General features: G+C 39.8%; 1 protein-coding gene across 2 annotated transcripts; it reads right to left on the bottom strand.

Annotated features, from left to right (window-relative positions):
* Nucleotides 1–107: 107 nt before the first annotated feature.
* On the bottom strand, nucleotides 108–14173 carry kcnc1b (potassium voltage-gated channel, Shaw-related subfamily, member 1b). 2 transcript variants are annotated; one of them, XM_072435649.1, is made up of 4 exons: nucleotides 12806–14173; nucleotides 8295–9213; nucleotides 5585–5758; nucleotides 108–1472 (listed from the first exon to the last, which is right to left on the bottom strand). In XM_072435649.1, exons 1-4 carry the CDS (start codon nucleotides 13364–13366, stop codon nucleotides 1363–1365), a joined length of 1764 nt encoding a protein of 587 aa, XP_072291750.1. In that variant the 5' UTR covers nucleotides 13367–14173; the 3' UTR covers nucleotides 108–1362. The 2 variants fall into 2 exon arrangements, with proteins under 2 accessions (XP_072291750.1, XP_072291749.1); XM_072435648.1 differs by lacking the exon at nucleotides 108–1472 and adding an exon at nucleotides 2280–3876.
* Nucleotides 14174–14483: the final 310 nt, after the last annotated feature.

Below are 14483 nucleotides of genomic sequence, written 5' to 3' on the forward strand. Positions count from 1 at the left end.
AATAATAGAAACATAAATCTCATTGGATTTATGCACCATTGTGATTAAAACAATATAAAATGTAAAAAAATAAAAATAAAAAAAGACTCACTGAAAAAGAATATTTCTGTTTTTTCTTTTATTTGATCACTATTTTATTGTACATTCTGAACTGTATTTATCACAAAAAAATCCCCTAACAACAAACCAATCAGAACGATCACTGAACACCTTTTTAGGATGACTAACCACAAAATGCACAGTGTCCACCACAATCTGAAGTATCACTAAACAGCACACTTTAGTTGCCTCTTTGTTGCATTATTGAATCCTATAATATCCACACCTGTGTCTTGTGGTGATGTCGGTTTGTGCTCACACTTGTTGTACCTGAACAGTTTTACAGCTTTGGCAGTGAGTTTGCAGTTGTTACAAAAAGGTGGTCCCTTTTGACTTTTTCCACACCATTTTCTACCAATTTCGTCTAAGGATCGGCCTTGTAATCTAGATGACTATTCACTGCTGATCGTTTTGACCTGTGCTGTCCAGTCCAGAACAGAGTTTTTGATGGGTAAAAATAATAGCAATTTTAAAATAAAAAATTTGACCATAATCTGTTAGTAATAATAATTGAACATAGGCACTTTTCAAGTATGAAGTGTGGAGTTTTGGCAAATCCTAGTATTACATACTAAAATACCAATTTTCTGTAAACAAACAAATGTAATTTCTAAATGATTGTCAATTGAAACTATTTCTAAGTAATAATGTCATAGCAGTATTATTAGATATTTCAACATTCAAAGAACATTGAATATTAATAATCACTTAAAAAGATGCCCCTTTAATGCGCCATCTAATACAAGCACAAAGAGTGATGCTTTTTAAGTCTAGCTGTTCAAACATGAGCCATTCGTGTTATCGCACCCTCATCTGAAACATGCCAAAGGAATGTTTAAAAGTCCATTGGTGCAAAGTAGTGCAAAGGTGTATCAACATTGTATACAAAGATGTGACCATAACAGTGCAAGTTGGTTTTCATCTGTGTCATTTGGTGAACATGACAAATGTCAGGTTTTTGCCTGGTAGGTTAGTTAAATCGGAGCAACATTTTGTTTTGTTTAACAAAAAGCACACAAATATCTGATGATCACTCAAAACATTAGTACACACAACTTGAGCACACAAAGCATATTTACAGCACTGGCACACACCAAAAATAGGCACACAAAATACAACACAGTAACCATCACAGATACTGAGCTACAGAAGGCTTGACAACAAAACTCTGCTACATCTATGCTGAGTTTGTGATGTACAGGTTGTCACTGTCACACCCATTTAAAAATGCTAAGTCATACACAGAACAATGCTACAGCGCTATCAGGTGGAAGATGGGCCTTTATGGGTTATACATATAGTGGTTGGTACACCATGGTTCATAACACAAACTGATTCTGTTGGTTGTCTGCTCCGGTGTTGTCGCTGCGTCTCTATAAACATATAAAAATAATAAAATAAATTATTACACAAATTATGTTGGAATGGTGGGAAAATGGGATGATGGCTACCTCCTGAGGCGCTGGCAGCGGTATGATATTTGCTTTGACAGTAAAGAAAATGTGCTCCGTCTTCATGGTAAATGCTAAATTTACCATGTACTTCCCATGCTTTAGCCAAGACACCAGACAAAGTTAATTTAGGTTGAATTGAAGTCTGTTAATAATCATGCCCAAATCATGCTGCGTTTTACAGGTTGATGTTCAGTCATTGTCATGCGTTAATCTACTTTGCATCATGCTCCCACAGTCACCTGGGATATTCTCCTCTGTTTCATTTTTACCCCAACACAGGAAACATCAGGTCAAACAGCAGGTAAAAACATTAGTCAAATGCTGGTAAGAAAACAAAACAAAACGTGTATGCTGTGTTGTAGAATAAAAACGGAGTCTAAACAATCATTGTGTATAAAATTTATTTCATGCAAGGACTTTTTATTTACATATTTTATTTTAATACTTTTCTGTTGCATAAATGTAAAATACATGCATTTACCTTTCCCCAAGTAGTTCCCATACCCATATTAACATGTTCTTGCTGATGTGTTATTTATTTTTCTTTTTTTCACGTAGTCTGCATGTCATCAACATAAATATATATATATATATATATATATATTTTTTTTTTTCAATCCACATGTTTTATGTCCATTAATTACCACAAAGTACTTGAGACTAGATATGTAAAACTATGCTCAGTCAGGATAAAAACAAAACTAGTGAGTTGCTATACTTAATTAATCTCTTTTCAACATAGGATTTCTTAAAGTGCCCTGAAACCTTTGTGCATATTATAAGGGACAGTATCAGTAGTAACAGTAACAGCACTGATGCTTAAACCAATAGACAAACACACTGCATTTGTCATTGTGATTGTGGCTGACTGGATCTCATCAAACTTTTATGCTCTAACCTTGGCTATTGATCACCTCGGTTAATATGTTGTGCTCATCATACAAAATATCTTTATGGGAACCAGTATAAGTATAATTATATAATAATACATCATTAAATCTCTGTGGTGCAGCCATACTAAGCATTAGAGTTCTATCATGTGGCTATAGATACAACACTGGTGCCAAAGGTGCACCTTGAAAACAAAGCGTTCATTACACTGTTATGAGCCTGGTAAAGTGTACTGATGCTACACTAGGAGCATTTTTAAAAATAATTTTAAATGCACTTTGCCTCACCAGGTATGAAGGCACAGCTGTTTCATACTTCATAAGTCCTTTAATCTAGGCAGAGCAGCAGCCTGCCCATACGGTAAACTACCTCTAATGTGTGGATATAAAAGGTGTGCTCACAACAGCATAAGCTGACTTTATAACTGGCTGGCTGTTCAAGTCAATCTGTTTTGGCTGGAAACCCCAATCAAATAAAGTCAAGAAAATAAATCTATGATTCTGGGGAAAGGCAAGGAATGGTGGCTACATAAAAATTGTTGCTATGACTCTTGTAAAGCTGTCTCAAAATGCATAAAATGACAAAGCTATCAGGCTTTTGAAAGAAAATAGTTCTTTACAAGTTACTGTGATACAGTTAGCTTTGATTTGAACAAAATATTTCATGCAGTTCATGCAAATGAACAATTTTAGTTCTTCTGACATTTGATGCATCATCACTAGTTTCATGTGAATTGCCATAATCTCCATATTGCATTGGACATTGTGACAGTGTTTCAAAACAACAAAGTCTGCACTTAAGATCATAACGTCTCTACTTTGCAACATACAAAGCACTTGAGAGGAGTTCCCTTAACAGCTGGCATTGGTACCGTTTGGATATGCTTAAGCCATGTATTGTTTACATTGTATGAATAAAATATTTTACAAAGTAGTAAAAGCAGATGAAATAAAGTCATTAGCAGAAGATACATGAGATCAAAAGCAACAGAGCAACAGGCAATGACGTCAGCATAGGAAGAGCGGTTGAGTCTGTGGTAGATATAGAAGAGTGCTTTGTCAGCAGAGGTGACCCATGCAGAGTGGCTGTGCCGATGTTTAAAGACTAGGATGACACACCCAAGGTGGACCCTTGGGAAGGATTAGCACAGACAAGATCCAGTTTTCTTTTTCAGAAAAATAGAGTTGAATGAAAAACCAGGAGCAAAAAAAAGTGTAAAATCAAAATTTGACAGGAAAGATAGAAGGTGTGAACAAGCCTTCCAATGGCATTGTGTCTGCTACTCAACCATGCTACATAATGGATGGGATGGGAGAATGTGAGTGCTGCATTAGACATGGTGGGCTGCAGGGCAGGGCGGACACTGAGGACACTCCAGAGGCATCCCCGCTCATGCCAGACATGCTGTTAAGGCTCCAAGGCTTTTCATAACCTTCAGTTGAAAAACAGAGAACGTTCTGAGTACATCTGAGTACACTGCAGCACTGAATCATGACACATGAGTTTTGGCATTCCTCACTAAGAAATACTCCACCTGTTGCTTTCTTGTTTTTGTCTCCCAAGAAACAGGTCAACACAAACTTGAGACAGTTAATATCCTCCATGCATCAGGAGTACAGCATGCAGAGGGTGGTACTGGAATGGTTTGGAGTAAAACACTATAAAAACTTGAAAAAGTAGGCACCAGAGGCAGGGAATGTGTACTCGGCCACAGTTTTAGATTTTGATTGCAATCTGCATCATTCACAACATTTTTTAACACAAAAACTGTCCTAGCTATTGCGGAGTAAAATTAGAATCACATCAGCCTGAGGGGGGGATGTTTTAAAGACAGTATTAAAATAAATAATTTAATAATAGACAGTTACATAATTGGTCTATTTTGGAATGTCTTGAGGAATTCAGGTATAAAGACTTAGCCAATCAGTCATGGATGTTCAAAACTGACAAATTAGAGCTAAGAAATACAAAAACATTTACATGCAACATATTTTAAATGAACAATAATAAACATAATAATGAGTCTATTAGGTTGTGCTGGCTGCATGTGTTCACCTAGGACATTCTGAGTGACTTTTTAGAAAACTATAATTAAATCTTCTACACAACTCTTCTAAAAAGTCTAAAATTCATCTTTTAATTGTCATATAATTGTTTTCTATAAAATATTGGCATTGTATATTTGTGTTGTGCTCCTTCACCATACTCATAGCACCCTTTAGCAAGACATTTCATGCACCGTTATGGTCAATGTACTCCCAAAATTTCAGATGGTTAATGTTATTAATAAAACACTTACACATACAAGTTCACAAGTTACACGCATAGCACATAATACTCTTAGGCATGTAAGACAACACATTCTCTATTTCTTCTTTAAAAAACTTGAAAATAGCTTTCTTACTGTTAAATAAATAGGTGTTTACATTGTGCATGGTATCAAAAAATAGATTGTGTCAATGTGGACCTTTGTAGTGATTGTGCTTGGCCTTGGTGGAGTATTTACAATCAGCAGCTGTGTGAAGTTTTTTTATTTATTTTTTTATTTCAGTTTTTAAAGCGCAACACTACAGGAAATTATTTTAATATAATTGAATCCTAAATTGGTATCTTAATAAATTAAGTTTACTCCTGTTACCCTGTACTGTCTGGATCATTACTTTTACAAAGTAAAAGACCCACAATTTGCCTTGATGAATTTGCTGGATCATAATGCACAATTCTAAAATCATATAAAATATGTATTTTTTAGTATGCTGTTTTTAAAATGGTTTGTTTTAAAATCTACTACCTTTTGGTCTTTGGATAAAATGTGTCAGTGCTAGTGTTAATAGACGTATTGATCAATTTAATGATCAACTCAATGTTTGTGTCATGTATTCTGGAAATATATATAGGCTGAAGAAAATTACCTTAATGCAAAATGTCAAAATGTTCTAATTTTAATTATGCAGGCTAACATACAAATTTATCAAAATAGAATGTTTAAAAATATGTATTAAATACACCAATATTTTAACCTATAGTGTTTCGCTTTAATTCGTTTGAATGTAGTCAGTAAAGTGAGTAAAAGTAGCCTGTCTAGCCTGTCAGGTGTCAGTGTCTTACAGCGGCCTATGATTGGCTGTTGCTGTACGTACCCCTGCGCACTCTGCCCCCCGTGTGGTTGGGGCGATCTGCAGTGGTGACGAGGAAACAGGGACGCTCTCTTTCACTGGGGCTGAAGATTTCTTCAGGAGAATTTGCCTGGTCGATGTGAGGGCAGTCTTCATTCGCCAGAGCTGCGTTAGCTGCCTCGCCGTTTAGCTTTGAGTCTAGTAATAAAACAGATCAAACATTAAGAAGTTTCTCAAAAGCTTTTAAAATTGACTATTTTTACATTTGCAGACAGGAATAACTCATTCAGAAATATCACTGTCTTCTGCAAGAATGTCAATAGCTACTGCTGTGCATTCATTCACAGTAAATGCATACAAAATCAAAATATACAAATTCTGACTTATCTTTATATACATACGGTGCATCCGGGAAATATTCACAGCGCTTCACTCATTTTGTTATGTTGCCTTATTCCAAAATTGATTAAATTCCTTATTTGCCTCAAAATCCTACAAACAATACTCCATAATGACAACTTGGAAGAAATGTTAAAAATCAAAAAGTACCTGTACATAAGTATTCACAGCGTTTGCCATGACATTCAGAATTGAGCTCAGATACATAGTTTTTCCACTGATCCTTGAGATTCTTCTAAAACCTGATTGGAGTCCACTTGTGGTAAATTCATTGTTAATGTTATTGATTTGTAAAAGCACACACTTGTCTATATAAGGTCCCACAGTAAATACTGCATGTCAGAGCACAAAGCATTTGTCTGTACACCAGGTTTGCATCAAGGCACAGATGGAGAAGGGCACAGAAAGAATTCTGCATTGAAGGTTCCTATGAGCATGGTGGCCTCCATCATCCGTAAAGACTCTTCCTAGAGCTGGCCCCCCTGGCCTGGATGGTAGAGTGGCCAGATGGAAGTCATGGAAAACAAAAATCTGGTCAGATGAAACAAAGATTTAATTATTTGGCTTGAATAGCAAACGTCATGTCCGGAGGAAACCGCTCATCACCTGGACATTACCATCCTTACAGTGAAGCATGGTGGAGGCAGCATCATGCTGTGGGATATTTTTCATCGACAGGAACTAGAAGACTAGTTAGGATAAATGGAAAGATGAATGCAGCAGTGTACAGAGACATCATTGATGAAAATCTGCTCCAGAGGCTCTGGACATCACACTGGGGTCAAGGTTCATCTTCCAACAAGAGAAAGACCCTAAGCACACAATCAGGATAACAAAGAAGTGGATACAGCACAACTCTGTGACTGTCCTTGAGTGGCCCAGAGGCCACACTTGAATCCAAATGAAAATCTCCAGAGAGATCTGAAAAAGGCTGTGAACCGATGCTCACCTTCCAAACTTAATGGGGTTGAGAGGTTCTGCAAAGAAGAATGGGAGAAACTGCCCATAAACTAGCATTATACTCAACATGACTTGAGGCTGTAATTAGTGCCAAAGGTGCTTCACCAAAGTATTGAGCCAAAGCTGTGAAACCTTCTTTCACCTTGTCATTGTCGTTCTACTGTTTGTAGAATTTTGAGGCAATTAATAAATTAATTTAATTTATTTTGGAAGAAGGCTGTACTTCCCGGAAGCACTGTAGATGAGGAATTTAGTATTTGGAACTATTGGCCCAATTTGAATAATCAAAAACAATTCTCTGTGTTGATGGGATGGAACATAAAAGTGCCTGCTATGCAGATGATGTTCTATTGTATTTGACCAAACCAGACATTTCCATTCCCAATGTCATGCATTTTCTTCAAGAAATCCAATGTGTGGATACAAATCTGTTGGAAGAAGTTGAGAGTCTCTGGGTGAAATCTGTACTTACAACATGGAAGGAGCTAATCAAGACGTGTGTATGTAAACTTTTGTGTACTAAATAGATCTGACCGTAGATTCAGGGTTTGGATTACAAAAGGTATAGTATTTTACCACATTTGAAATTATAATTTACAATATTTTATATTATATTACGATATTTATGATAACAAGCTGCACAGGTGTGAGCAGGAATCTAACTACCAACCCTTTGGTAAGTGGGGATCTAAACATTCTGCAACACTTTGAAAAACTCCAGTGTCTGCGAATAACTGGAGTGTGAATGTGTGTGAATGGGTGACTGGTTCCTTGATGTTAAAGCGCTTTGAATGCCATGACGGTAGAAAAGCGCTATATAAATGTGATCATTTTATTTACTCCTTAACTAGTATCTTATGATATTGAAATCATATACAGTAAGTACAATCAACACTTTAAGCTCTGAGGAGTATAATTTTCTACTGATATTTTCCTATAATTGTACAAAAGATACGGTGCAAATGAAGTGATTCCATTATCAACATCACGCTACCTGATCGCAGTTCAGAGGAGAGGATTGAATGAAAGTGTTAAAAAATACAAAATCAATAGTGCGATAGCTCATTGTCTAGGCGGGCCTCCTTTGTCTTTTCCCCACTTAAATATGTAATATACCACTAATTTTATTGATTGCTGCCAGTGCCAGCAAAAACCATTGGTCTTGTAATAATATAAACCAAGAACAAAATTAAATACATTGTCAATTGAAAGTGTGACTCTCCACCCAACTCCTTCTTTCCAACTCCTTCTTTCCAACTCCTTCTTTCCAACTCCTTCTGTCCAACTCCTTCTGTCCTTTCAGCTTTTCTTTTCTGGGTGGTTAATATTTGATTTTATCTAGACCGTTAACAGATTTCCCCAAAATTGGTCTTACCTTGAAATTTGATCTCGAATACATCCTCATGGACGACTACAGGGCTGGGATGTGGCGAGCTGATGCTAGTCTTGCAGTAGTTGGGAGAGCCGAGATGTGGTGGTCGTGGTATGTGCCTCTTGTTTTTCTTTGGTAGTTTCTGTTTCGCCATGGCCAGGGAGTAATACATTCCAAAGTTGTTGACAATCACAGGGACAGGCATCGCGATGGTCAGCACACCAGCCAGGGCACACAGGGCTCCAACCAGCATCCCCGAAGTCGTCTGAGGATACATGTCTCCGTAACCGAGGGTCGTCATGGTCACCACAGCCCACCAGAATCCGATGGGGATGTTCTTGAAGTGTGTGTGTTCGCTGGCTCTTGGGTCGTTGGGATTGGCTCCGATACGTTCGGCGTAATAAATCATAGTGGCAAATATGAGTACTCCGAGGGCCAAGAAGATGATGAGAAGCAGAAACTCATTGGTACTGGCTCGTAACGTGTGTCCCAAAACTCGAAGACCTACAAAGTGCCGTGTCAGCTTGAAGATACGGAGGATTCGGACAAAGCGCACCACTCTAAGGAAACCGAGCACATCCTTAGCTGCTTTTGAGGAGAGCCCGCTTAGCCCCACCTCCAGATAGAAAGGAAGGATGGCCACAAAGTCGATGATGTTGAGTGCATTTCTTATGAAGTCGAGTTTATTGGGGCAGAAAGTTATTCGCATGAGAAATTCAAAGGTGAACCAAATCACGCACACGCCTTCGATATAGGTGAGGTAAGCGGCGGTCTCGGTTTCTTGGTAGATGCGCTCCACTGTCATGTTGTCCACCTGCTCCAGGTATGTGCGGTTGACGATGGGGTTGAAGGCCTCATGGGTCTCCAGGCAGAAGGTGGTGATGGAGACCAGGATGAAGAAAAGCGAGGCAAGTGCGATCCACTGAGCCGGAAATAACAGGGTGGAGAACAAAAGGAGAGAGACAAAAGGGGAAAGGGAGGGCAGGGAGGAGAACAAGAACAAGCACACAGAATGTAATTACAGTATTTTTAGCAAGGAAGTTGTAGGAACAGTGCTATTTAGTATTTGTCTGAGAAAGTGTCTTGTTGTGATGTAAAAAAAAAAACAGGAGCTTAGATCAATCTTCAAGTGTAGGCACAGAACATTTTATAGCAACAGTAGATTAGACCACTAAAACTGTAAGGGACTTGTAATAACCTATTAATTACCTAACTAATAACTATTAATTGGCTATGGTAAACTCCGATTTTGTTTTTTGTTTTAGGACAAACACAATATGAGATATGAAATATACATTTTGCATACACATTTGAATGTTGACACAGGCAATCAATTCTACCATAGAGTTTTGGCCTTCTCAGGTTCACAATATAACTTTCAGAAAAATGTTAGACCGTGGATGAGAAATTACATCTATAAAGACCTGGTCCTGCTTCCAGTGCATTTATATATATATTGCAAATTAAATGTGACTGTTTAATGTGTATGTAACTGTTTTATGGTCGGTCGACTGTCCCCTCTTGAATATGAGACATTAAGTCTGTCTCAAGGGGCTAAGCTGTCTAAATAAAGACTTAAATAATTAAAATAAAGGGGGGGAAACACACACAGAAGCCATTGGATACATCATATGAGACAGAGACAGCGGCTTAAAGACACCCCCCTCAATATAAATGTGTAATTGTAAAAAGCCAATCAATGCAGACTTTTACTTCCCTTGACTCTATGGTAAGGTCATGGCATGTCCAAGGGTGAGCTCCATGCACCAGATTGAACGTTTGATCCACCCCAATGACTAAAATTAGCCTGGGCTCTTCCCTTCTTCAGCATGATCACTACAACAGGTCTTTCCTGTACAAGGTCACAGTGTCCGGATGATCAGCTCCTGGGAATCGAATCAAGCTCCATCGCTCTGAAACCTATAGTTCACCTACAACTATAGCCCTCAGAATGTATTGATTATATTATCCTATTTCATCACATTATGCTACTGTTGTGTGCAACATGTAACAGATCCAGCATGCTATCACAGTCATTGATTGTACTATGATCATAGTAGTTTCACATGATGGATTAAGCCATAGTTTTCATTTTATACTAATTGAAAAACAATGGTCCTTCAATGGGTCAGTAGCACATAATGGTAGATAGAGAAATAGACAGACAGAGCACAGCACAACTTAATCATCCTATGAATCATAAAAGTTGGATCAATAGCAGTGTGCTCATGCATGAAGATAGCTTTATGGGCTAAGTGATGCTGCACAGTGCTTCTTGTTGAGTAGCTAGAGGCACTAATGAGAGGCAACGTGGAGGTGGGAGCTGGAGGTACAGGCATGTCCGGGCAAGGGAGACCTCTCCTCAGAGAAATGAGACATCCACAGGTCTGTGTCTGTTGTAAGATGGAAAACAGGCTAATAAAATATCATCACTGACAATTCATCGTTTTGTGTTGAGGAAATCCCAAAGGACTTAGAAATCTGCTTCCCACTCTGGTTTGTCCACTGGTCCACTGGTACACAGCCCATGATAATAAACAGGGTTTTTCATCTTGCTATTTGCATTTTGACATTGCTGTTACAAGGGCTTACCGCATTTTCATAATGCATAACAAGGGCCTACAGATAAATTATGAAGGTTTTGAGACATCCAGGCATATAACTTAACTATACTTAATACTTAAGGTTGAAACAAATACAGCTGGGCCAACAGTATTTTGATATTGCTGTACCAAGGGCCTGCTGCATCTTGATACTACATTTACTACATTTTAAATCGCAGTAACAAGGCCTACTACATTTTGACAAAAGTCAATTGCTATTCTTTGATCGCAACAGAAAAACTCACACGGAATGACTGCAGTATTATGTCATTCCTTCTGTGTTATTTTGGTATTATATAATGTAATTGTTTTGGCAACCAACCTGTGCTGCTAAAACAGTGCATAACTAGGCCATTATGACAAAGATTGATTGAAATGTAATGTATAACTATAATTCAAATAAAGTTGCATGATGCCAAAGATTCAAAAATTCGTATTAATTCACCCAAGCGTATTGATAAATAATAAAGGCTAGAAAAAAGTCTGACAGCAAATACATATGAAAATGACTGCACTCTTGGAGGCAGATGATTGCAGTTGTGACCCTATAACATTAAGAAATATGTGATTTAAATGACTCCCCAGTCTCCTGCTGTCCTTTCTCAGAAATTGTAAAACTGGAATCTTGAACCGAGGCTTAAATGATGCGTCTTTGTGACTGTTAGGAACAGTGTAGCCTGAAGGGGAGGGTGACAGGCGCATAATGTGAGGCTTCTCATTGGCTAATTCTGACTGTTGCTGGCATAGCCTGCAGAGTGATATGCAATGACACGGGTTTTTCCACTGATGTATCCACCATGAATAGAGCCGGTAATTAACTCTAAGGCTCACGTCTAATTAATCTTCATGCCAGTCTTAGAGGAGCAGTGTCACTCTTGTCCTTGTCATAGTTTTATTGTTCCGTTAAACTTGAAACATTTAACAACAACATTTGTAACATCTGTAATTTCAAACATTGGAAAGGCTGCATTAGTTAAGCATGGAGCACAGTGAGCCTTGTGAACGATATTGGTCGGATTAATTATGGAGTGCATAGAAGTGGAAACTTTCCACAACAAGACCCAAGAGGAAACCACTACACAAATATACACTTACAAGTACCTGCTTAGCTTCAACGGTAAAGTGCCAAAACCTGCCATTCCTTTTGTACGCCCCATTTAACTAAACCCTCCACTGCCCTACAAACATCAATACAAAAACCTGTGGCTCCTATCTTGTGAGATTATGGGGCAACGATGGAGAATGGTGATTTGATTTGGAATTATTTAGACAGATGAGGTATTTGTTGAGTCCATCTCCATTTCCCCGCCTCCCCCTCACCCACCCCCCCTATCACTTTCCTTTCTGTAGTGTCTACAATGGTCCATGCAGTGGACTGGAGACCCTGGAGAGAGCAGTTTCAAGGTCATGGAAACCCCCCACATTCATCAATCCTTGTCTTCCCAAACAAAGGAAGCAGACACATTTACAACTTAATGCACCGTTTAAAAGCAGCAACAGAAAATGAAAGTGATTTAGGAGTAATGCGTTGTAGTGCTTGTGATGGAAACGGATCGAATTAACTATAATTCAAATAGTCTAACAAAACTAACTGGTGCTTCACATGCCTAAAGCCAGATAAGAAATAAACCCAATTCTCTTTCATTGATTAAGATTGCTTCCATTGTGTTGTGATTGCTTGTCTGCACACAGTAGAAACAGCTGAAAGTAATGCTTTTAAATGTTCAATTGCCACTGCACACAAGATGGACTATGTCATCAGTGATCCAAACCTATGTTCACAACCAAAAGCCAAATATATTCTAACGTCTCTACAGGGAGGACTTAGCACCAAGTATGGCAACCTATAAATCACACCCACACAAACAAACGTGTTGGCCTCATGCGGTTGTTTACAGTGCTGAAACTTACCCTTGCATATTTAGAGGAGTAAGGATCCTCAAACAGAGCCCACACCCGTTTTTGCCACCTGCTCCACAGGCCCCCAGTCCGGACGTCCGTGTGGTCCCCCTGCGCCAGCCTCCTTGTCATCTCATCATCGTCCTCGGTGTGATCTGCCTCCGGCTCCGGGTCGTCACTCGCCAGGTCCAACAGTCCTCCCCCGCCGAAACTATCAAGGGCCTCCTCTGCTTCCCGGTGCTGCCTGTAGGTCATCCAGCAGCACGGCTCCACGTCCGTCTCATCAATGCCCCAGAAGGCCAGCTCCTCCTCGTACAGGGGCCCGCACACATCCGCGGGGCAATGCAGTTTACCTGTCCTGTAGTAGTTGAGGATGTGCGCAAACACGCCCGGGTGGCGGTCAAAGAAGAACTCCTCGATCTTGGCATCATAGTCAAAGTGATTGGGAGCGTCAGGTTCGGCAAGCCAGGACAACCGGGTGCCAGGCAGTGTGAGCAACGTGCTGCGGTATGTCTGGTGTCTGATCCCTCCCACGTTAATCACAATGCGATCCTTGTCGTCGCTCAGGCCCATCGCGTCCCCTAGGCATGTCTCCTATCATAAGTTTTCTTCATATCAGAGTACGGGCAGGACCACAGCAGGGAACCGGGGAAAGTATTACATAAGAAACAGGGCGCGCTACCTGTCGTGTGCTCCAACTGTGAAACAAACGGTCGCTGCTACATTCCCTTTTAAACACCTGCCATTCACCGCGCCTCTCTGGGCACACTGCTGCACAATTTAAAACTCCCAAAAATGAATACAGCCAATGGCATCACATTGAGAAATGGACGTCACATCATCGCTGAATCCAAGATGTCGAGGGAAAAAAGGGACAAACACTGGCCAATTGTCCCTCATATGTAGAATTAATCCAGCTCCTCGGTGACCCAAGGCTGCGTGAATTGATCCGAGCTCCGCGAACGGCTTTGTGACTTTCAGAGCAAGGTGAATGCGGTGGTGCTGAGGACAGCGACAGCTCCGAGCGGCTCCGGGCTGCGATCGCCTCTCTCTCCCCGAGCAGCTGCCGCACGACGCGCCTCAGGTCTTTGTGTCGCTTTCACTCAGATTTCCGAGGACCGCCTTTCACCCATGATGTGCATAAAGGACAACAGTATGCCTACAGTATGCACAAGGAAAAAACAAACAAACGTGGGTGTTTTAAACAAAATGTGGAATGAGAAAGCGGCAGGTTTCCAAAAACGCCCCAACTGCCTGTTGTTCACACGAGATGTTCCCTTCTGATCAGATGGAGCATGCCCAGTGAGGAGCTGCACAATTGATTAAACACGCCGTCAAGCACCAGCCAATTGGGGCTGCTTAAATTGTCATTTATTTCCTGTTCCTCTCCCACTCACTGTGGTGATAGGTCCACTGATCCACCCAGAATGTCCAATATTTCACATATACAGCCTTAAACACATATCCCACAGCTTTTATAATTGGTCTTTATAGATGCATGATCTACTAACATGACGTTTGTGGTCATAATGAAGTGATTGCATATGCAGTGTCTCTCCTAAATTGAGAATATTTGTTACTGTGTTGTGTTGTGCGATGCAATGTGTAGACTAAAATCACACTCCTTCCGCAGAGGGGCACAGGAGCTCACTGTCAAACACACTGTTCAAACTTTTCAAAAAGTTTGCAA

This window comes from Eucyclogobius newberryi, unplaced genomic scaffold, assembly GCF_026437365.1.
Source record: "Eucyclogobius newberryi isolate DKJ021-1_F unplaced genomic scaffold, fEucNew1.0.hap1 SCAF_7, whole genome shotgun sequence".
Lineage (NCBI taxonomy): Eukaryota > Metazoa > Chordata > Actinopteri > Gobiiformes > Gobiidae > Eucyclogobius > Eucyclogobius newberryi.